This window comes from Cetorhinus maximus, chromosome 6 (genome assembly GCF_964194155.1).
Source record: "Cetorhinus maximus chromosome 6, sCetMax3.hap1.1, whole genome shotgun sequence".
NCBI lineage: Eukaryota > Metazoa > Chordata > Chondrichthyes > Lamniformes > Cetorhinidae > Cetorhinus > Cetorhinus maximus.
Window position 1 is genome coordinate 31541846 of NC_135884.1, and position 23187 is coordinate 31565032.

At 42.0% G+C, this 23187-nt stretch overlaps 2 protein-coding genes across 2 annotated transcripts in view; one reads left to right on the forward strand and one right to left on the reverse strand.

The window, feature by feature from the left end:
- The window catches only part of cacna2d3a (calcium channel, voltage-dependent, alpha 2/delta subunit 3a), a 1007885-nt gene that overhangs the window by 812165 nt on the left and 172533 nt on the right, over positions 1-23187 (forward strand). The gene's annotated exons all lie outside the window — the stretch shown is intronic.
- On the reverse strand, positions 1493-20440 carry lrtm1 (leucine rich repeat transmembrane protein 1). The gene is made up of 2 exons (XM_078543511.1): positions 19924-20440; positions 1493-2821 (listed from the first exon to the last, which is right to left on the reverse strand). The coding sequence occupies exons 1-2, from the start codon at positions 20309-20311 to the stop codon at positions 2388-2390; spliced, it is 822 nt and encodes a 273-aa protein (XP_078399637.1). The 5' UTR covers positions 20312-20440; the 3' UTR covers positions 1493-2387.

A 23187-nucleotide genomic window follows, 5' to 3' on the forward strand; every position in this document is an offset into this window, starting at 1 on the left:
TGACACTGGTAACACTCGTACTGCTGTATGCTCCTCAATGTTTAGTAGCATAAAATTGAGCACTGATTATGCAACAAAAATATTTGCAACAAGGGCCTACATAAAGGAACAATGAGATGTTAAAAGCCTGGTGCCAGTTGCAGATAGCAACATAAATTTATCACAAAAGTCACAGTAATGAGCATTTGAATCTCCAGTTTGGTTTCACCAACTCCACTGAGACCCACCTACTGTGATTGTCCATTGTAACACTGCATTGCAAGCACTGGTAATGCGTTCCAGAATTTGGTGTGTATAATCTGCACTTGAACGACTTGGTATCTATTTACATTGGTATGAGTCCAATCACTTATGTAGCTAAGTAGATGTAATGGGTGTGCAAATTATAGTCAGCACTTAGTGCATTGAGGCCTCTACATTTTATATACTAAACAAGTAGTGATAGGCAGATGAACAAGTTCCTCAAAAAACAGATTGTGTGCTAATTTCTGAAAAAAAAAGATTGCAATTGATTATGATCGCACTAGAGATGGTACAGAGAGATTTATAAGGATATTGCTAGGACTGGATAATTTTAACTATGAGGAAAGATATTGAATAGTTTCTTTCCTTTGGAACAGAAGAGACTAAGGGGAGATTCAATTGGAAGATGGAAAATTATGGCAGGCCCAGATAAAGTGGATAGGAAGATTTTTTCCCTGAGCAGAGAGGTCAATAAACAAGGGACATAGATGTTAAGTAATTGGTAGAAGGATTAGTGGGGAGGTAAGAAATTGAAGTTTCACCCACAGGCTTGTGGGGGTCTGGAACTCACTGCCTGAAATGGTGGTAGAGGTGGAATCATTCACCATTTTTAAACAATATTTGGATGTGTACTTGAAGTGCTGTAACCTACAAGGCTATGGACTAAGCTGGAAAATAGGCTTAAACTGGATAGCTCTTTTACAGCAGCCAGGCACAGTGGGCCTAATGACCCCCTTCTTGCCATAAATTTCTATAGTACTATGTACATATTCATATATATATATATGTGTATGCATAAAGCTGTTGTGTTCTAAAGATGTTCCAGTTAAAGTAACGTTTTAAAAGTATTTGGTCGGCAGGTTCTTGTTTTGGAAGGTTTTCATTCAGACTTTTTCTTTTAAAAAAAATGAATGTGTAGCAAACATAGTCCAAATGTAATTTATTTAAGCATAATAATATAGTTTGCCAATGAGAGTATATTCACCAAACATAACTGACTTGGTGCTTTATGAACATGCTTCACATCTTTATTCTGATTGAATTACTCTGGTTTAGAAACCATTACTGGCACATAGCAAAATCTGCTGAGAATTATTTTTACTGTAAACATTAAAAAAAACTAAGAAATAAAGAAAATATGCAACACTAACTAAGACTTTGAAAAGCTTTTAAATTCTATTTTGTCTTGGGGTTTTGTTAATGTAACAATGTAAGATGTAATTGAAGAAATAAAACAGATGTACAGCTCTTTAATTTGAAATTTCAAATGTATTTGTGATTGATTACAGATGACATTTTTCACAAAGCATATATTTTAAGTAACTACTTTTACATTTGTAGCTACCTTTTGTAATAATTAAAAATTGATACTGCATCCTATCAGGAATCTTGATTTTCATTAGACTTTTATTCATTTAAAAACAATGGAGATATACAGTTATTGGTCATATTTATCTGAAAGTATTTTCAGAAGTTTTTTTCTGAAGCAGTCTTAGGTTTACAGTGACTTAGGCTTTGAATTATATTGTGCTATCATAGCTTACGTGCACTTAATACATTTATAGGATTTATTTCTTTATTTCATTTTAAACGAGTGAATGCCCCTGTTGCTGCATTAACCAATGGCACACTACTGTTCCACTGCATTACTACAAGTCTTTGTGGATTATCTAAACAGAATAATTTTATCCCAAAAAAGTGGTACAAAATAAATTGTTAAAATGTATCTTTAGCAAAGGATACCAATGTGTTCCCAGTCAATCTGTATATTAGACTAGTATAGAATCTAGAATAAACCATAGCTTACAATTAATGTTCAAATGGAAAAGACAATAGATGTTCCTTGCACTATACCCTGGAATGCATAGCATTCCTTATGATGTGTTTAATAATATGTGTATGTTTCTTTGCCTTATTTATAAATTGTGTTGACACTGTTTAAAGTTAATCTAAACTAATATACACAATAAATGATCTACATGCAAAATTCTGAAGGTCCGAAGTGCTCGAATGAATTAAAACAGTCTGGGATGTTGTATATCTGCTTACTTACAAAAGAGCTTTTGATCATAGATTGTCACCATTTCTGACATGTTTGCTTCTAGCATGTTATGATATTTGAAAAGCAATCAGGAAATTTAAATTCATGCCAGTGAACCGTCTAGTGGCTCCTTCTCTTCAGTGCTTCCCTGTTCAACCTCTGGACCCAGATGTTCCGGCTTCTTTAGTTCCCTTTGATATTTAGCCATAAGAGCTGCATAAGAACAGCCATAAATTGCAGCTGCCAACATCATCAGGCAAACAATGCCACAGACGACACCAGTTATCACAACTGTGGCAACAGCATGACGCAAATTACCAGTTCGTTGCTTGGAATTTGTATTACAGTCTGAATTGTTGTCATGTTCATATTTGTTGTGAAGGCTTTGTGTAGTGGAACTTCTGTGTTCAGAGTCAGCATGAGATGGCTTGTGTTTAACAGAGGGACATGGCTGGAATAACTCATGAGGAATTTTCATAAGGTCTTTACTCCTTAAATCTTCAGGTTCTGTACAGAGAATCTCATCAATCTCACCTCCTATATAAAACAGAATGAGTCACAGCATGAAATTTGTTAATGATTTAATTAGAAAAAACATGGAGTGCAAATTTATTTTCCTACGCACTATACAATTATTACATCTGGAAAGCTGGCTGTAGATACTTAAAGGGAAATTATGCCAAATTAGGAAACTCCAAGTTCCTTTTTTTCCTGTAACTCACTTTTTTGGATTTGCTTCTGAGTAGTTTTATAATAAGCGGACACAAGCCAATAAGATTACAAATTAAAGAACGTTTGTTGATTCTTCGGGATGCCTACACGCTAAAATGCTTTGTTGTAATACATTTTTCCTCCCTTTCTTTTCCTCTCTCAGTTGTGCCCATGTTGCATGGGGTCACCACAGTGCTGGTTGATCATCTTCATATCAACCATCATTTTTTTGGATTTGGTGGGTGGTTTTACAGCCAGATGCCCTCCCTGCCTCCAAACCTCCTCATTTATCCAGGCTTGGGGTGCTGGCTGGGTTTTTTTGTAGCCTGGAGTGGGAGTTGAACTTGGGGTCTTCCTGCTTACAGGCAACAGAGCTACCCACTCCGATGCCCTATGGTGTAATACATTGGGTGGGATTTTCCAGCTCCGCCCACTGCCAGGATCATCTGGTCCTGCCAAATCTCCCACGGCGGGTCCCACCACGACAGGCCCAAAAAACCCCAGCCATTGTTATATTCTGTAAATATTAAATCAACATTCATAAAATAATTCAGATAGGCTATTGAATATGTGGTGGTTTGTGAAGTTTCATGTATTACGTTCTATTTTCCTCACCTTGATAAGAGAACAACCTCTCACACTAGGATTCATGAGAAGAAGGGTTTATGGTGAATAAAAACAGAAAATGCCGGAAATACTCAGAACCCTGATGAAAGGTCACTGACCTGAAATGTTAACACTGTTTCGCTCCACAGAAGCAGCCGGACCTGCTGAGTATTTTCAGCATTGCCTGTTTCTATTTCAGATTTCCAGCACCTGGAGTATTATGCTTTGTTTTTGTGTTGCGCCTTGCTGTCTTCTTCATGCACAACTACTCCAATTAATCAAAATTTCTGGCATATACAAATACTCCAAAATTCATCCTGGTCATGGATGGGGTAAGTTCAAAAGCACTGTAATTCTGGATCTTTAACAGATTCATTAGTTATACAATACTAGGGATTTAGGAACAAGAAGAAATTCTGAAGTACTCTCATAAATATCCACTCATGTTATTTACTGTTTGAGAAGTATGGTATAAAGTTATGACAGTGTAGTGGCATAGTACTGGATTACCAACCCAGACGTTGTGATATTAACCCCCACCATAGCAGGTTGTGGAATCGAGTTCAATAATTCTGATACTCAAAAAGATGACTGGATTGTAAAATCTCAACTTTTTCACTCCCTTACTCAGTCTCACCTACTCATGTCTGTGATTAACTCTTGATACCAAATAAGTAGGCCTAGCCAGTCATATAGTTGTATTCTAAGCTACTGGGTATGGACTTGCCAGTCACTCGCATCCTGATAACCAGTAGCAAAGATGTTTAGTGAATAGTGTCATGAAGATGTGCTCATGTCAAATAGTGAATTTTAATCCACTGCTGGAAACGTGACTTGAACTTTTAAAAGCAGACTTTTTAAAACACAGACTAAAGGTGACATGAGATCACAGCCAAAGTTAACTACCCCAATCTGCATTACTGTACATCCCACATTCCAATCAATTGGAACAGAGACAGCAAGTCTGCAAGACCAGCCAAAGACAATGGCCTTCTGGGGAATGTGGAAGACCTATCAGGAAGGCATTAAGTCAATCATCTGAGGTATTCAACTGTTGGAGATGGACCATTAAGACTAACCATTTGGATAATGAGACTCTAGCTAAGATAGTTTTCCAGACATGAGCTAATCAAGTCACCCTTGGAATACACACACAATTATCTTATTTGGATCCCCCTAGCAGTTGGAGAAGGAAGGCCACATGATAAGCCAACCCTTCGTATGTTTTAAGCACATCATGTTTTCTTAGTAGAACTGTGGACAAGCAGCTGGGAAGCTGAGAAAGAAGACCCCAGTGGGAACCATCCTGCCTCCCTCTATCTCCAAACCACCTGGCAGGCTTTGAGTGCTGTTTGCTGACTGTGACCATCTAGGGATGCCCTGCTGCTTAGAGATTTCTTAAAAGAATTCAACCCAGCATTACCATCTCCAGAAGAACAACCAACTCAGTCAGCCACGTCTTTCAATTGGAAGCATCAAGACCACCAAATTCAGCCTGAAGCCAGCCAAGTCGCCAAACTGTACAATCTTTTTACGGACTCTAATTTGGCCAACCTATCATTCCCACCCTGTAACCTGTATATATTTGTGTGCGTGTGTGAGACAGTCAGTGTGTATTTTATTATTTTAGAGGGCATCCTCGAGTCCCATCTTCACATTCAGAATGCCCTCCATCGTGTTGTGTGGCACTATGACCATATTAAATGGGATAGATTTTGACAGATCTCGCAACTCAAACTGGATATCCATGAGGAGCTGTGGGCCATCAGCAGCAGCAGAATTGAATACAACCACAATCTAACCTCAGCCTGAAATATCACTCACTCTACCATATCATCAAGCCTGGACATCAACCCTGGTTACTTGAAAAGTGCAGAGGCCATGCCAGGAGTAGTACCAGGCATACATAAAAAATGAGGTGTCAAGCTAGTGAAGCTACCACATAGGACTACTTGCATGCCAAACAGCGGAAGCAGCATGTGCTAGATAGAGCTAAGCGACCCCAGAACCAATGTATCAGACCTAAGCTCTGCAGTCCTGCCACATCCAGCCGTGAATGATGGCAGACAATTAAACAACTGACAGGAGGAGGAGGCTCCAAATATATCCCCATCCTCAATGATGGGGGAACACAGAACATCAATGCAAAAGATAAGGCTGAAGCATTTGCAACAACCTTCAGCCACTGGATACTGCAAAGGCTATGGGCCCTGACAACATTCCAGCAATAGTACTGAAGACTTGTGCTCCAGAACTAGCTGTGCCCCTAGCCAAGCTGTTCCAGTACAGCTACAACACTGGCACCTACCTGACAATGTGGAATATTTCCCAGGTATGTCCTGCCCACAAAGAGCAAGACACATCCAACCCAGTCAATTACCACCCTATCAGTCTACTCTCGATCATCAGTAAAGTGATGGAAGGGGTCATCAACAATGCTATCAAGCAGCACTTATTCAGCAGTAACTTGCTCACTAATACTCAGGTTGGGTTCCACCAGAGCCACTCGGCTCCAGACCTCATTTTAGCCTTAGTCCAAACATAGACCAAAGAGCTGAATTCAAATGGTAAGGAGAGAGTGACTGCCATTTTCTTCAGGGTAACATTTACCAAATGTGGAATCAAGGAGCCCTAGGAAAATTGGAGTCAATGGGAATCGGGGGAAAACTCTGCTGGTTGGGGTCATGCCGAGCACCAAGGAAGGTGGTTGTGGTTGTTGGAGGTCAATCATCTCAGTCTTGGGGCATTACTACCGGAGCTCCTCAAGGTAATGTCCTAGGCCCAACTATCTTCAGCTGCTTCATCAATGATCTTCCCTCCATCATAAGGTCAGAAGTGGGGATGTTCGCTGATGATTGCACAGTGTTCAGCACCATTCATGACTCATCAGATACTGAAGCAGTCAAGTCCATATGCAGCAAGACCTGGATAACATTCAGGCTTGGGCTGATAAGTGGCAAGTAACATTTGCGCCACACAAATGCCAGGCAATAACCATCTCCAAAAAGAGAGAAGCTAACCATCTCTCCTTGATGTTCAATGGCATTACCATCACTGAATCCCCCACTATTAACATCCTGGGGGTTACCATTGACCAGAACCTGAACTGGACCAGCCATATAAATACTGTGGCTACAAGAGTAGGTCAGAGTCAGGCAATTCTATTGAGAGTAACTCACCTCCTGACTCCCAAAAACTTGTCCACCATCTACAAGGCACAAGTCAGGAGTGTGATGGAATACTCTTCACTTGCCTGGATGAGTGCAGCTCCAACAACACTCAGGGAGCTTGACACCATCCAGGACAAAGCCAGCTTGATTGGCATCCCATGCACCACCTTAAAACATTCACTCTCTCCACCGATGCACAGTGGCAGCAGTGTGTACCATTTACAAGACACACTGCTGTGACTCACCAAGGCTCCTTTGATAGCACCTTCCAAACCCATGACCTCTACCACCTAGAAGGACAAGAGCAGCAGATGCATGGGAACACCACCACCTGCAGGTTCCCCTCCAAGCCAGACACCATCCTGACTTGGAGCTATATTGCCATTCCTTCACTGTCGCTGGGTCAAAATCCTGGAACTCCCTTCCTAACAGCACTTACACTACATGGACTGCAGCAGTTCAAGAAGGCAGCTTATCATCCCTTCCCAAGGGCAATTAGGTAATGCCCACATCCTGTGAATGAATTTAAAAAATTACTTAGATAGGTTTAAGTATAATAAAACTAACTTCTTTCTTTGTTAAACTCAAGATACTCTGTCCTATTGCTTCTTTTATGATCACAACATGTAAACAATTAAGGAGTCACTAAATTGGAAGTATATCTGTTTCGAAACAAAATAAATCCGTTGTGGTCAAATAAGGAGAGGGAACAAGGAGGAGCCACTCTGAGCCTCCTTATCTGGTCGTGACAATAGTATTGAGTCAATCACAATTGTCCAAATCATATTACAAGTTGGCAATACAAAATATTGGAAATATAAAATAAAGGGTATCTAAAAGGGATGCAGTGACAGAAAGGCCTGGGATTATGTGTTCATAAATCTTTGAAGGTGGGAGGATAGGTTGAGAAAGCAGTTAAAAAGGCATAAAGGGATTCTGGACATAAGTAGAGGCATAGTATGCAAAAAGCAAGAAAGCTATGATAAATGTTTATAACACACTGGTTCAGTCACAACAGGAGTAGTGTGTCCAACTCTGGCCACTGCACTTTAGGAAGGATGTGAAGGCCTTAAAGAGGGTGCAGAAATATCTACTAGAATGGTTCCAGGGATTAGGATAGTTACATAGATAGATTGGAGAAACTGGGATTGTCCTTCTTAGAGAGTAGAGAAGGTTGAGAGGAGATTTGATAGAAGTGTTCAAAATCATGAGGGGTCTAGACAGACGAGTGTCTGATAGAAGAATCGAGAACCAGAGGGCACAGACTTAAGGTGATCAGCAAAAGAGCCAAAGGCAATATGAGGAAAAATCCATTTGCGAAGCAAGGGGTGAGGATGTGGAATGCACTGCTTGAAAGGGTGATGGGAGGCAGAGTCAATAATGGCTTTCAAAAGGGAACTACACAGGATTACATAGGATACATGGCACAGAAACAGACCATTCAGCCCAACCAGTCCATACTGGTATTTATGCTCCACTCAAGCCTCCTCCCATCTTTTCTCATTTAAGTTTACCATTGTAACACTATTTCCTTCTCCCTTAAATGCTTGTCTAGCTTCCTCTTAAATGTATTTATACTATTCACTTCAACCACTCCATGTGGTAGCGATTCCCACATTCTCACTACCCTTTGGGTAAGAGTTTCTTCTGAATGCCCTACTGGATTTCTTGGTGACTATCTTATATTGATGGTCTCTAGTTATGCTGTTCCCCACAAGAGGAAATATCCTCTCTGTATCCACTCAAACTTTTCAGAATTTTATTAGGTTCCCCCTCAATCTTGGTTTTTCCAAAAGAAAAGAGACCCAGCCTGTCAATCCTTTCCTGACTTGTATACCCACGCACTTCTAGTATGATCCTTTTAAATCTTCTCTTCACACTTTCCAAGTGGTGACCAGAACTGTGTAGTATTCTAAGTGTGGTCTAACCAAGGTGCGATACAAAATTAGCTTAACTTCCCAACTTTTCAATTCTGTCCTAGAAATAAAGCTTAGTGCTTGGTTTATTTTTTATGGCCTTGATAACATGTGTTGCAACTTTTAGTGATTAATGTATTTGCACTCAGAGATCCTTTGTTTCTCTATCCCACCTAGACTTGCACCATCCAAGTAATAAGTGTCCTCCTCAGTATTGACTACCCCATCCCAGCCCCTCAATTTGGTGTCATTCGTAAATTTAGAAATTGGATTTTTGATTCCAAAGTCCGGCCTTTGCATTTTTCATGAAACCTCATCCACGGGCAGGATGAGGTTTCATGCAGGGTTTTAAAATTCAATAAAAATTTTTAAAAATTTAATTGACATGTCCCAGCTCATGTGACACCACCGCCACCCCGACAGTGCTGAGCTCTTCAGCGTGCGCTTCATGCTGGCTGGCCATTAATTGGCCAGACAGCATGCAAATCACGGTCAGGGGCCAATCGCAGTCGGTGGTCCATTTCCAAACCAATCCCGGGCCTGCCGATTGTGCTTGCCCACCGAACTGAAAATGTAGGCCTTGAAAAAAATTACACCCTGTTTAATGAGGTGTAACTAGGGGGAGAATTTTCTCCCCGCCGGGGCAGGGTGCTGAGCGGGAGCGGGCGTGGGGCCAATTGCCACCATCAATCGGTTGCACGGCGCCATTTTACGTGGGCGGGCCAATTAAGGCCCGCCCAGCGTGACGCGCGCCTAGAAGCGCTGGGCACTCCGTGCGGGCGGGAGGAGAAGGGATAGTTGGGGCCTACGCTCTTTTGCGCATGCACACGAAAGAGCGCAGAAGTCTCACTGAGGCAGCTCTGTGCCTCAGGGAGATTATTTCAATGTTTCATAAGCAAAGTAAAGGAAAAAAAATATTCAGACATGTCCCCTCATGTGACAGTGTCACAAGAGCTGGGACATAAAAATGTTTATTAAAATTCATTGACATTACATTTATAAACCCTTCATGAAACCTCATCCTGCCTGTGGATGAGGTTCCATGAAAAATGTGAAGGCCACCTGGGCTCTTCTCCTGCCCGCCAACCTTAAGGTTGGACGGGCAGCCCTGTTAATTATTTCAAATACTATTTAAATGGCCTTAATAGGCCTTTGACAGTTCGGCGGGCATGCAGCCGACTCCAGTGTGCACCCACCGAACTGAAGATCGGAATGACGCGCAGTGACGTCAGGACGCACACCCGACATCACCGCATGTCATTTTACACGTCGGTGAGCAGGGCCCACCCCCGCATGCCAACCAGAAGATTCAGGCCTAGGTTTTTAATGTTGTACTAATTTGATAAATACTGCCAAATACTGCTGGCTCTAAAAATAATTTATATTTGTGAAATGTCAAGTTTCTCCATTATGATAGAAACAGCCCATACATTTTTAAAATAATAAACAGACTTAAAAAGTATTCTTAAAGATATTTCGGCGTCTATCTTAATTCCTTAATGCATGCACCAATCTTTATTAACTATCTGTAAAATAATTAAACAGTAAAAGATAATCAACAGTTTTTACGAACATATGAATTAGGAGCAAGAGTAGGCCACTTGGCCCCTCGAACCTGCTCTGCCATTCAATAAGATCATGGCTGATCTGAATGTAACCTCAACCTCACATTCCTGCCGACCCCTGATAGCCTTTCATCTCCTTGTTAATCAAAAATCTGCCTAGCTCTGCCTTAAAAATATTCAAAGACTCTGCTTCCACCGCCTTTTGAGGAGGAGAGTTCCAAAGGCTCACAAACCTCAGAAAAAAATTCTCCTCATCTGTTTAAAATGAGTGACCCCTTATTTTAAACAGTGACCTCTAGTTCTAGAATCTCCCACAAGAGAAAACATCTACTCCACGTCTACCCTATCAAGACCCCTCAGGATCTTTAAGGTTTCAATTCAGTCACCTCTTAATCTTCTAAATTCCAGTGGATACAAGCCTAACCTGTCCAGCCTTTCCTCATAAGACAACCCACCCATTCCTGGTATTAGTCCAGTAAACCTTCTCTGAACTGCTTCTAACACATTTACATCTTTCTTTAAATAAGGAGACCAGTACTGTACAGAATACTGTAGATGTGGCCTCACCAATGCCCTGTACAACTGAAGTATAACCTCCCTACTTTTGTAACAATTCCCCTCACAATAAATTACAACATTCTATTAGTTTTCCTAATTACCTGCTGTACCTGCATACGAACCTTTTGTGATTCATGCACCAGGACACCCAGATCCCTCTGAATCTCAGAGCTCTGCAATCTCTCACCATTTAGATAATAAGCTTCTTTTTTATTCTTCCTGCCAAAATGAACCATTTCACATTTGCTCTATTTGCCAGATCTTTACCCACTCACTTAACCTATCTGTGTCACTTTGTAGCCTCCTTACATCCTCTTCACAATTTACTTTCCTACCCTACCTATCTTTGTGTCATCAGCAAATTTAGCAACCATTCCTTCGGTCCCTTCATCCAAGTCAATTATATAAATTGTATAAATTTGAGCCCCCAGCACTGATTCCTGTGGCACACACCCCCACTTGTCACATGCTGCCAACCAGAAAAAGACCCATTCGTGCCAACTCTCTGCTTCATGTTAGATAGCCATTCTTCTATCCATGCCAATATATTACCTCTACACCATGAGCTTTTCTGCAATAACCTTTGATGTGGCACTTTATCAAATGCCTTCTGGAGATCTAAGGGCAGTACCTCGACCGGTTCCCCTTTATCCACAGCAGATGTGACTTCTTCAAAGAACTTCAATAAATTGGTTAAACATGATTCCCCTTTCACAAAACCATGTTGACTCTGCCTGATTGCCCTGAATTTTTCCCAGTGCCCTGCTATAACATCTTTAATAAAGCTTCTAACATTTTTCCTATGACAGATATTAGGCTAATTGGCCTATAGTTTCCTGCTTCCTGTCTCCTTCTCGTTTTGCTATTTTCCAATCTAATGGAACCTTCCCCGAATCTAGGGAATTTTGGAAAATTAAAACCAGTGCATCAACTATCTCACTAGCCACTTCTTTCAAGACCTTAGGGCGAAGTCCATCCAGACCTGGAGACTTGTCAGCCTGCTCAATTTGCTCAATACCACTTCCCTAATGATTGTAATTTTCCAGAGATCCTCCCTCCCTTCGATTTCCTGATTTACAGCTATTTCTGGGATGTTACTTCTGTCCTCTATAGTGAAAACCAAAGCAAAATACCTGTTTAATTCATCCGCCATCTCCCTACTTTCCATTATCAATTCCCCAGACACATTCGCTATAGGATCAACGCTCATTTGTTAACTCTTTTCTTATTTAAATATGTACAGAAACTCTTACTATCCGTCATTATGTTACTAGCTAGCTTTCTCTCATACTCTATTTTTCCCCTCCTTATTAATCTTTTTGTCATTCTTTGCTATTCTTTATATTCTTTCCAACCTTCTGATCTGCCACTCGTCTTGTGACTAATTATATGTCTTTACTTTAAGTTTGATACTATCTTTAACTTTTTTAGTTAACCACTGATGGTGGGTCCTCCCCTTGGAATTTTTCTTTCTCATTGGAATGTATATATTCTGTGTATTCTGAAATATCCCTTTAAATGTCTGCCACTGAACCTCTATTGTCATATTCCTTAACCTCATTTCCCAGTTCACTTTAGCTAGCTCTGCTTTCATGCCCTCATAATTGCCCTTATTCAAGTATAAAATACTAGTCTTGGATGCACTTGTTTCTCCCTCAAACTGAATGTAAAATTCAATCATATTATTATCACGGCTACTAGGGATGCCTTCACTAGGATGTCATCAATTAATCCTATCTTGTTGCACAATACCAAGTTTAGTATAGCCTGCTCTCTGGTTGGCTCCAGAATATGCTGTTCTAAGAAACTATTCTGAAAACATTCTTATGAACTCATCTATGCTACCTTTGCCCGTCTGATTTTTCCACTCTTGATGTAGATTAAAATCCCCCGTGATTATTGTTATACCTTTCTGGCAAGCTCCCATTATCTCTTCTTTTATACTCTGACCTACTGTGTAGTTACAATTAGGGGGCATATACACCACTCCCACAAGTGACTTCTTGCCTTTATCATTCCTCATCTCAACCCAAACCACTTCTACATCCTGGTTTCCTGAATTTAGGTCATCCCTCTCTAATGTGCTAATACCATCGTTAATTAACAGAGCCACCCCTCCACCTTTTCCTAACTTCCTGCCCTTCTTAAATGTCACATACCCTTCAATATTCAGGTCCCAATCTATGTCTCCTGTAGCCATGTCTCTGTAGTGGCTATCAGACCATAATTATTTATTTCTATTTGCGCTATCAGTTTATCTGTTTTGTTTCGAATGCAACATGCATTTAGATACAAAACCTTAAGTTTATAATTTTATTATTTTTGTAGCATCTAACCTTATCTGCTGATTTATTCTTAGATTTGTACTCTGTCCCTTTCTGTCACAGTCTGTTTATCATTTCCCATATTAATACCTGTCTCCCTTGCCTTGTCTCTACTCTTTGTTTTTACCACAGCTTCCAAAATTTAATCATTTGCCCAGTTTAAAACCCTCTCTACTTCCCTAGTTATAAGGCTCGCAAAGACAGCAGCCTCAGTATGGTTCAGGTGTAGACCATCCCAATGGTACAGATCCCACTTCCCCCAATACTGGTGCCAGTGCCCCACAAGCCAGAACCCACTTCTCCCACACCAGTCTTTGAGCCACGCATTAATTTCTCTATTCTGATTTGTCCTTTGCCAATTTGCACATGGCTCAGGTAATAATCCAGAAATTACCACCTTTGAGGTTCTGCATTTCTTAATTTGGTGCCTAGCTCATCATACTGACTATGCAGAGCCTCCTTCCTCAGCCTGCCTATGTCATTGGTACTTACATGGACTACAACCACTGGATCCTCCCCCTCCCACTACAAGTTCCTCTCCAGCACTGAGCAGATGTCCTGAACCCTGGCACCAGGCAGGCAACAAAGCCACCTGGACTCTCACTCTTTACAACAGAGAACAGTGTCAATCCCCCTTACTATACTGTCCTGTACTACCACTACATTCCTGTTTGCTCCCCCCACTTGGATGGTTTCCTGCACCACGGTCAGTTTGCTCATCCACCCTGCAGCCCCCACTCTCATTGAAACAAGCTGAGAGATCCTCAAACCTGTTGGACAAATGCAGAGGCTCACACTCCTGCACTTCCGTCCCCTGGGTCCCCTTACCGCAGTCACACCCTCCAGTCCCTGGCCACTGACCAAATCAGAAGACCCTATCCTAAGTGGTGTAACTGCCTCCTGGTATAAAGCATCCAGGTAACTTTCCCCCTGCCTGATGCAGTGCAGAGTCTTCAGCTCAGCCTCCACCTCAATGACTCTGGGCCAAAGTTCCTCAAGCCACAAACACTTACTGCAGATGTGTTTGCCCTGGATCACAATGTTATCCAGGAGCTCCCACAGGCTGCAGCCTTGACACATCACCTGTCTTGCCAAGAAAAAGGAAAATAATCAATTCCTTCTTCCCCTCTCACCAAACTCCAAGTCTTCATTCAGTTAGTCAAGGCTGGAATAAAGAACCCTGAATTTATAGTAAATTGAACTGGGGCTACAGTAACCAGATTCAACCAGTTAGCTAATTAACTACTCAGCTTCTACAGCTGAGAGTGAGTTTACCCTGTCTAAACTGCAAGAGAGAACATAGCCCACTTACACAGTACTTTCGAGTTACTGCTAATTACAGGCCAGATTAGATTTTAAGAGGAAAATTTAAGAACGAAATTAACACTTAAAACTCTTTTCTCACCAAACCCCAAGCCTTCACTCAGTCAGCTGCACTCCGTTTACCAAGCCTGCACTTCCTGATTTGCTGTGAGAATTCTCCATTATGATTGGCTGCTCAGCCTGGTTGATGACATCACTGCATCTGGATGCCAAAGTGAATAAAATTAACATTGGGAAAGATGAAATCGACACTAAAGAGATCACTAGATCCTCGTGGGCAGCTTTCCTCGAGGTGAGCAGTGAGCGCCGTCACTTTGTCACTGACTGCAAAATCTGGGCCATTATAATATCAGTTTAAATTAAATTGTAGAACTTAGGGGAGAGTTTTCTCCCCATCGGGCGGGCTGAGCGGGAGCAGGCGCGGGTGGGCATGTGCGCGAAAGAGCGCAGAAATCTCCCTGAGGCAGCTCCGTGCCTCAGGGAGATTATGTTCAGCTCAAAACACGTTTAACATAAAGAAATAAAATTACACAGACATTCCCCTCATGTGACAGTGTCACGTGAGCTGGGACATGTTTATGACTTTTAATAAAAAATTTTATTTAATTTATAAATCCTTCATGAAACCTTATCCCGCCTGTTAAGGTTTCATGAGAAATGTGAAGGCCGCCTGGACTCCTTGCCTGCCCGCCAACCTTAAGGCTGGACGGGGAGCTCTGACAATGACTTTAATTAGGTGATTAATGGTCTTAACAGGCCTTTGACAGTTCATCGGGCACACAGCTGACTCCAGTGAGCACCCGCCAATCTGAAGGCTGGAATGACGTGCAGTGACGTTGGGCCGCACGCCCGACATCACCGCGCGTAATTTTCCGTGTCGGCGTGAGGGGCCCACTCCTGCACACCGAATGAAAGATTCAGCCCTAAGACAAGAAGATTTGTGTTCAAACTAATAAAAGCTAATATTAGCACTGACACCAGGAGGTTTTGCATGATAAAGTAATGAACGTTTAGAATAAAGTTCCAGATAGAGTTGTGAAGGTGAAAACCCGGTCAGAATTTTGCCCCTGATGGGTGGGCGGGCAGCCGAACTCCGCCGCCAAAATGGGACCGGCAGCCATTTTACGTGGGCGGGCCAATTATGCGCTTCCTGTGCGGGGGAGGGGAGGGAATACCCCGCTATCAAAGTGCGCTCTTTCGCGCATGCGCACAAAAGAGCGCACTGCTCCCTGAGACTAAGTGCTGTCTCAGGGAGAGCGTTGAATGTTTAAAGAACTTTAAAAATAGAGAAAGAAAAACATTATTAACATGTCCCCCTCATGTGACACTGTCACACGAGATGGAACATGTTAATGAATATGAGTGAAACTTTAATAAACTTTTAAAAAACTGAGATGAAACCTCACCCCGCCAGTGGATGAGGTTTTATCTTTTTTCAGAAGCCCGCTGGGGCTCCTGGCCTGCCCGCCAGCCTTAAGGTTGGACGGGCAGGTCTTTCAATGAGCTTAATGATCCTGTCAATGGCCTCAATTGGCCATTGACAGGTCGGCAGGCGCACAGCTGATTTCGCTGTCCACCCGCCTTCCTAAAAATTTAAATGGATCGGGATGACGTCAGGGGTTCCTCCCGACCTCATCCCGCGTCATTTTCCCGTCGGCGAGCGAGCCCCGCCCCCAAATTGCCAACGGGAAAATTCTGGCCCCTACATACATTTGAAAAACAATGTGTTAGCGCTTTGGGGTAGGAGAAACCACATTGCGCTTCTGGATGGATGCATTGATCTGTTCTGATGATTTTGAGATGTTGGGCAGAATTTTCTGCCTACTGGGCGCGCGGGCCTGACCCAATCTCCGGTGGGCAGGGCGGGCCCCCAACGTCATCCTGCGTCATTTTGCGCATCGGCGAGTGGGCCCTGCCTCCTGCTTGCCGACGGCAAAATTCAGCCCGTTGTGTTTATAGCCAAAATTCCATGATTTCATGGGAATGTTTCAGATGCCAGAACCCTGAACTGCCACTTTGTTTTAATTGTTCATGTGATGTGGGCAAGGCCAGCATTTGTTGCTCATCCCTACTTGTCATTAAGAAGGTGGTGGTGAGCCACCTCCTTGAACCACTGCGTGGTATAGGCACTCCCAAATTATTGTCAGGAAAGAAGTTCCATCATTTGGAACCAGTGACGATGAAAGAAAAACGTATTTACAATTAGGATGATGTATAACTTGGATGGGATCTTGCAAGTGATATGTTCTTACATGCCTGCTGCCCTTGTTCTTTAGGTAGTAGTGGTTGTGGATTTGTAAAGCGCTGTTGAAGGAACCTTGGTAAGCTGCTGCATCTTTTAGATATAGCATCTGTAGTTGAGGGAGTGAATGTTTAAGGTGGTGAATGGGGTACTAATCAAGTGGAATGCTTTGTCTTGGATAGTGCCAAGCTTCTTGATTGTTGTCGGAGTTGCATTCATCAAGCTAAGAGGACACCATTCTATCATACCCCTCACATGTGACTAGTCAATGATGAGAAGCTTCGGGGAATCAGCAGGTCAGTTACTTGCCACAGAACACCCAGCACCTGACCTGCTCTTGTAGTCACAGTATTTATGTGACTGGTCCAGTTAAGTTTCTGATAAATAGTGACCCCAGGATGCTGATGGTATCCCAATTCAGCAATGGTAATCTTGCTGTGTGTTAAGGGGAAGTGGTTCGACTCTCTCTTGTAGGAGGTGGTCATTACTTGGCACTTGTTGGCACAAATCTTACTTGTCACTTGTCAGCCCAAGTCTTCTTTTTTATTCATTCTTGTAATGTGAACATTTCTGGTAAGGCCAGCATTCATTGCCCATCCATATTCGGCCTTGAGCGGGCGCTGGTGAGCAATCTTCTTAAATGCTGTGGCGTAGGTGCTCCCCCATGCTGCTAGGAGTCCTGGAGTTCCAGGATTTTGACACAGTGACAATGAGAAGTCAGAATGATGTCTGATTGTTGTTGTCCAGGTCTTGTTGCAAGGGACCACAGGCTGCTTCATTGGGCAGGATTTTTACCTTGTCAGGTGGGCGCGGTGAGTGATCAGGCCCTGACTGCAATTTCATGCTGGCTGTGAAATTAACAGCCATCCAGCGTGAATCATGGACTGCGAGGTGGAGCGCTGCTGGGATGGCAGCCGGAGGTGGGCAAGCCCTCTGTTTGCGCATATGCGCGGGTGGGCATGTTTGCGCATGCGCGCGAGTGGGCGCACTGAAAGCTCCCTGAAGACACAGAGCTGCCTCAGGGAGCTGAAAATTTTTAAAAACGTAAAGAAAATGTTAAAAACATGTCCCCTCACGTGACTCTGTTATAAATGAGATTTGAACACTTTTATTTCATCCCACCCGTGGATGAGGCTTCTTAAAAAATCCAAAGGCCGCTTGGCCATTTCGCCGGTTGGCAGGGCAGCAAAAAAATCTGATTTAATTAATTGCTTAAGGGCCTTAATAGGCCTCTTAATTTTCGGCGGACACACTGCCGCCTCTCGTGCATACCCGCTGAGTGAAATATCGTGAGAGTGCACGATGACGTCGGGACGCTCGCATGATGTCATTTCGCACTATTTTACTCTCGTTTGGGTCAGGCATGCGCCCACCCAACGAGAAAAAAATTCAGAGATAAAAACAAAAAACTGCGGATGCTGGAAATCTAAAACAAAAACAGAATTACATGGAAAAACTCAGCAGGTCTGGCAGCATCGGCGGAGAAGAAAAGAGTTGACGTTTTGAGTCCTCATGACCCTTCAGAAAGAGTTTTTCCAGGTAATTCTGTTTTTGTTTTGAGAAAAAAATTCTGCCCATTATCTGAGGAGTTGAAAATGGAACAGAACACTGTGCAATCATTAGTGAACATCCCCACTTCTGATCTTATATTGGAAGGAAGGTCTTTGATGAAATAGCTGAAAATGATTGGGCCAAGGCATACTACCCTGAGAAACTCCTGCAGTGATGACCTGGGGCTGAGATGATTGACCTCCAACAACCACAACCGTATTCCTTTGTGATTCCAACTCAGTCACTTTTGCTAGAGCTCCTTGATGCTACATTCGGTCAAATGCTGCCTTGGTATCAAGGGCAGCCACTCTCGCCTCACCTCTGGAACTCAGCTCTTTTATTCATGTCTGTCCATGGCTGTAATCAGGTCAGGAGCCAACTGATCCAGGAGGAACCTAAACTAAGCAACTGATTTATTCACCATCTGTGTATCCACAATCAAGCAACTATCCTTCCACGCCTGCTATGTGCAGTGTCAGAAGGAAAGTTCAATTTGCACAGCATCGCAAAAAATTCATATGCAGGAGCAACAAGAATCTGAAATTCCAAACACCTGGTAAGACATAGAGAGGATGAATTGTGCACAAGGAGCCAATTTTGGAGCAGAGCTGAGACCTGTTGTGTTTTGCCCACTCACTCAGTCTGTCTATGTCCTTTTATAACTTCCTGCTACAAAACAATAAGCAAGCATCTAATGAGCAACTTCCAAGAACATGACTTCTCGAGACAAGGAAATGGCAATCGGAGTCAGAACTGCAGCTGGAGGCTTTGACATCAGAAAAAGAGGGGCTACAATGCCGGAATAAGATAACAGGGGGAGGTTACTACAAAGCACTACAGTTTTTGTGCTCCTAAGTTGGCACACATGCATACAATCTCTCTCGCTAACCAGTAAACCTGTTAAATCATGCAGCATGGCTCTTTCTAGATTTGGTTCTGCAACAGAATTGATTTCCAATACTCAGAATACTACTTCCATTGTAACTTTCATTCATTGAATTCTGAAATTTGCGTGAAGAGTACAGAAAGAGTATTATTTAATGCTGTAGTATTCTATCTGGTTTTTATTGCTATTATTTTCATTTTCAGATGAATTTTTTTCCACCTTTTTGCTTATATCACTGTCAATGTCCAATTCTTTCACTTCAGCTGCTATCAAAACAAAATAAGCTCAAGGGTTGAATCCATCCTTTATTATTTTTCTTGTTATTCAGTCTGCTGTTTTATGTTGTTGTGTCTAGGAGCCACTCTAAAGCAATATTTATATTTGCTGAAATTTCATGGATTTTCATAACCTGTGTCAGACATCCTTTGCACAACCCAACCTGCCCTGACAATGGTATCATTGAGAACATAATCTACACAAAATTCTTATGCAATTATTATACTTAGAAGAAAAAACTTTAATGCTATTATCACCTGGGAGTTGAAATAAGAGCTAAATCTAGGTGTGTAAGAGAGAACTGACAAAAAACAGACAATTTTGAGTTGAGCTATGAAACGATTACATTTGGCACTCATATTGTGACACTGCTATGAATTTTGAATATGAGGCAGGGTCATCGTAAAATTGATAAGGGAGGTTGTAACTTCAAGATTCTCTTTAAGGACCATTCATGAGAAAAACAGCACAAATGATTCCTGAAATAGTAAAACCATGCTTGCCTACTAACCTTTGTACACGAAGCTTTCAAGCCAGAGTTTCAGTCCAGCCACATGGCAGTCACACTTCCAATGGTTTTTCTGGAGCAAAAGTACCTGTAGATTTGACAGTGAATCCAGATGGGTCGTGTCCAGTTGATGAAGTCGGTTTTGATGCATTCCGAGCCAGGTCAGATTTTTTTGGTTCTTGAACAAGCCCTCAGGCAAACTTGTAAGATTGTTAAATGATAAATCCAGTTGTTTGAGATTTTGGGTTGCATGAAGGATTTTGTTGTCCATGTAGTTGATGGAGTTATTTGCAAGATTCAAGTTGAGAAGATTATGCAGTCCATCAAATGTATTTGATGATAAATTTGAAATAATGTTATTTGACAGGTCTAAAACCTGCAGCTGAGGCATATCAGTAAAAGCAGCATTTGATATTGTGTGAATATGGTTGTTCTGTAAGTATAGGATTTCTGTGTCAGGGGCAACACCTTTTGGAATCTCTGACAGTCCATTACCTGTGCAACTCACTTCTTTCAGAGTAATGTTGCAGAGACATCTTTCTGGACATCCAATAACTGAGTGTACTAATAGGAGACCAAAAATTTCCAAAGTGATTTGACCTGGATCCAATAAAAACAGACAGCTATAAGTTCAATTGCCTGTTGAGCTAATTGCACTGCCTGTACATGACGTTATTTTCATTGCAGAGCACAATCATGATACAAATTCCACTATAATTGCAGTATTGGTAATTAACACCATAAATTAGAGCATCTCCCAGCTCCTCTAGCATCACATTTACGATGCACAAGTTTCCAGCAAATTACAGCTCAGTTGGAAATGTAAAATTGGATGGCATGTAAAATGAACAGCCAATCCTATCCAACCCAGTCTGCTTATTAGGTTTAGAGAACCTTCACTATAAATTTCTAGTGCGGAAGGGCATTAAGAATATTCCTGTATTTATCACTGATTGGAAAAGAAGTAACAAATGTCACTATTTTGTCATAACTAATAAATATATGACTGAATGAATGAAAAAAATGTGATTAGGAGAATATTTAACAGGCTTTTGAAGTCCGGACTCTTTCTTATTAGATTCTTATACCAAAGACCATGTTAAGATTAAATTACAAATAAGACTTTCATATGCAGCCAACACATTGTGGCATGCTGTTCATAATTTTCCATCCATTAACTTTAATTGTGGACAGCACATCCTCAAATATCTAATTGGCATTAACTGTCTGCAGGGCATCACATAACTGTACCCTTTTATTCTATGATTTTACTGTAAATTTAGACTTTGATAAAAATGTGCATTTGTTATTAGTTAGCTTGATATGCTTTATTTTCTATGTTGTCTAAAACACTATCATCTTAGTTTTGAATTTATTTACTTGAACTTTCCCCAAGCTTAATGTTAGTTTACCCAGGATCATTTTAACACACGCCCCCTGCCCTCAACAAATCATGCTCCATTTTCAAGGATTCTTACTTAGCCATCTCCCAAAATTCTGGTTATGTTCCTTTGTAAAATGGTTGCATGGAAGCATAGGAGAGTATTCTGAGATGCCTTGTAATTTCTGAGTTGAAGCTGTAAAAGTCTCTTGTTTTATTTTGTTAATGCAGTAATGCAGATGGTGTACACGTGTTCAACACAAGGGCTGAATGTTGCGATAGAGGCGAGAGGGAAATTCAGAGAATTGCATGTCAGGACTGCTTCCCGATGCTGCCCTACCTCCGGGTGAATTCCCCAGGCTGGGCTTCCACAGGGGTTGACAGCAGGCCCCATGGAGGTGCAGCCAATTAGGCCAATTCGGTTCACACAGGGGCCATTTTCAGAAACTGCCATCATTTTCCCTGTGTCGGACTGGTCACCCGTTGAGTTTGGACGCTGGCAGAACTTGGGCGTGGCCTCCCAGTGACTGACCGGAGGCCCAGTGGTGCCTCCTCTCACTGGCCCAGTGAATGAGCCACAAGTATGAAAAGGCTGCAAACCTTCCTGTGGAAGGGTTTCCCCTCTACACTGATGACACTAACAAAGGTGAGCCTCCTTTAATTGTAAATTTTCGGCACCCTTGATGACAGGCACAGGCTCAGGGCTCGCATTTGGTCCCGAAATCAGGTTCCCAACGCCTGTGGGAAAGTTCAGACCAAAGTGTCGCTGTAATGTCCTCTTTTCTTTCCTAAATAGTGTACCATTCAATAACTTGAGTGCTTCTCCTACATGTACCACCAACTGAAGGAGTATGTGAGATGGATGGTCTCACCTCCTCCACATGGCAGTAGCACACGAGATATTGCACCGTGCACGAGGCCTCACCTGCTTCTTAAGACTATCATGGTTAGCTACCTCCCTGTGCTAGTAACCGAGTGGTCATTCCAACAGCACCCAAGGATATTAAGGCTGCATGCTTTCAATTTTTCTGTCACTGGTGAGATGAGAGCCAACCATTCACTTGCACTATTTCCTGCATAGAAGTGCTGAATTTGTGGAGCACATCACTGCACCATGGTTGTCTGAATTCTATTTTAGAATACTTTGAAGCCACCCACTTTTGTGTCATGGAAAGTAAACCTTGGCAATTTAGATGCGTCAATGGGAGCATTCAAGAGAGGCATTCCTGGAGTGATGTTTTTCTGCCATTGAAATCTCTGTAGTATTTTCTGCATCCTTGCAGACTATTGGACAGGCAAAGCTTTGGCATTCCACCAATCTCATGGTTGATGTCAAACTTTCCCATTGTACCATCCTGCAGTGTGAGGTGCATGAATTCTAATGAATAATGTATAATTCATGATCCTGCACTGTAGTAATAATGCTTTTATTTAGTGTGTAATGTACCTTTAAGAATAATACATGTTAGGGAAGATCACATGATATGTAGTAACCAATAAGAGAGTAGCGGGGGCTACCTCATCAGTCAGTGTAGAGATAGAGTTGGAGTTGAAAGCACACATGTAGCTGCTGCTGAGTATACTGAAAATAAACTTAATGTTTCCACGAGAAGTGTCTGCAGATCAACTTTATCTTAATAGTACAACTCACAACAAGGATAAAACAGGATTGCACAGAAGAAATCAAGTTAGAAAGAAATCGGCACTGTACCTAACCCAGCGATTGTAAGTATCAAGCTCCGTTAGAATTGAAGAAGTTATCCCCTCTCAAGATGCCACAGTTTGGGAGAATTGATCCTTTTGAACCTGCCGCAGACGATTGGTCTCAATACATGGAACAACTCACATTCTTTTCTCAAGCGAACAAGATTACAGGGGAAGAGAAG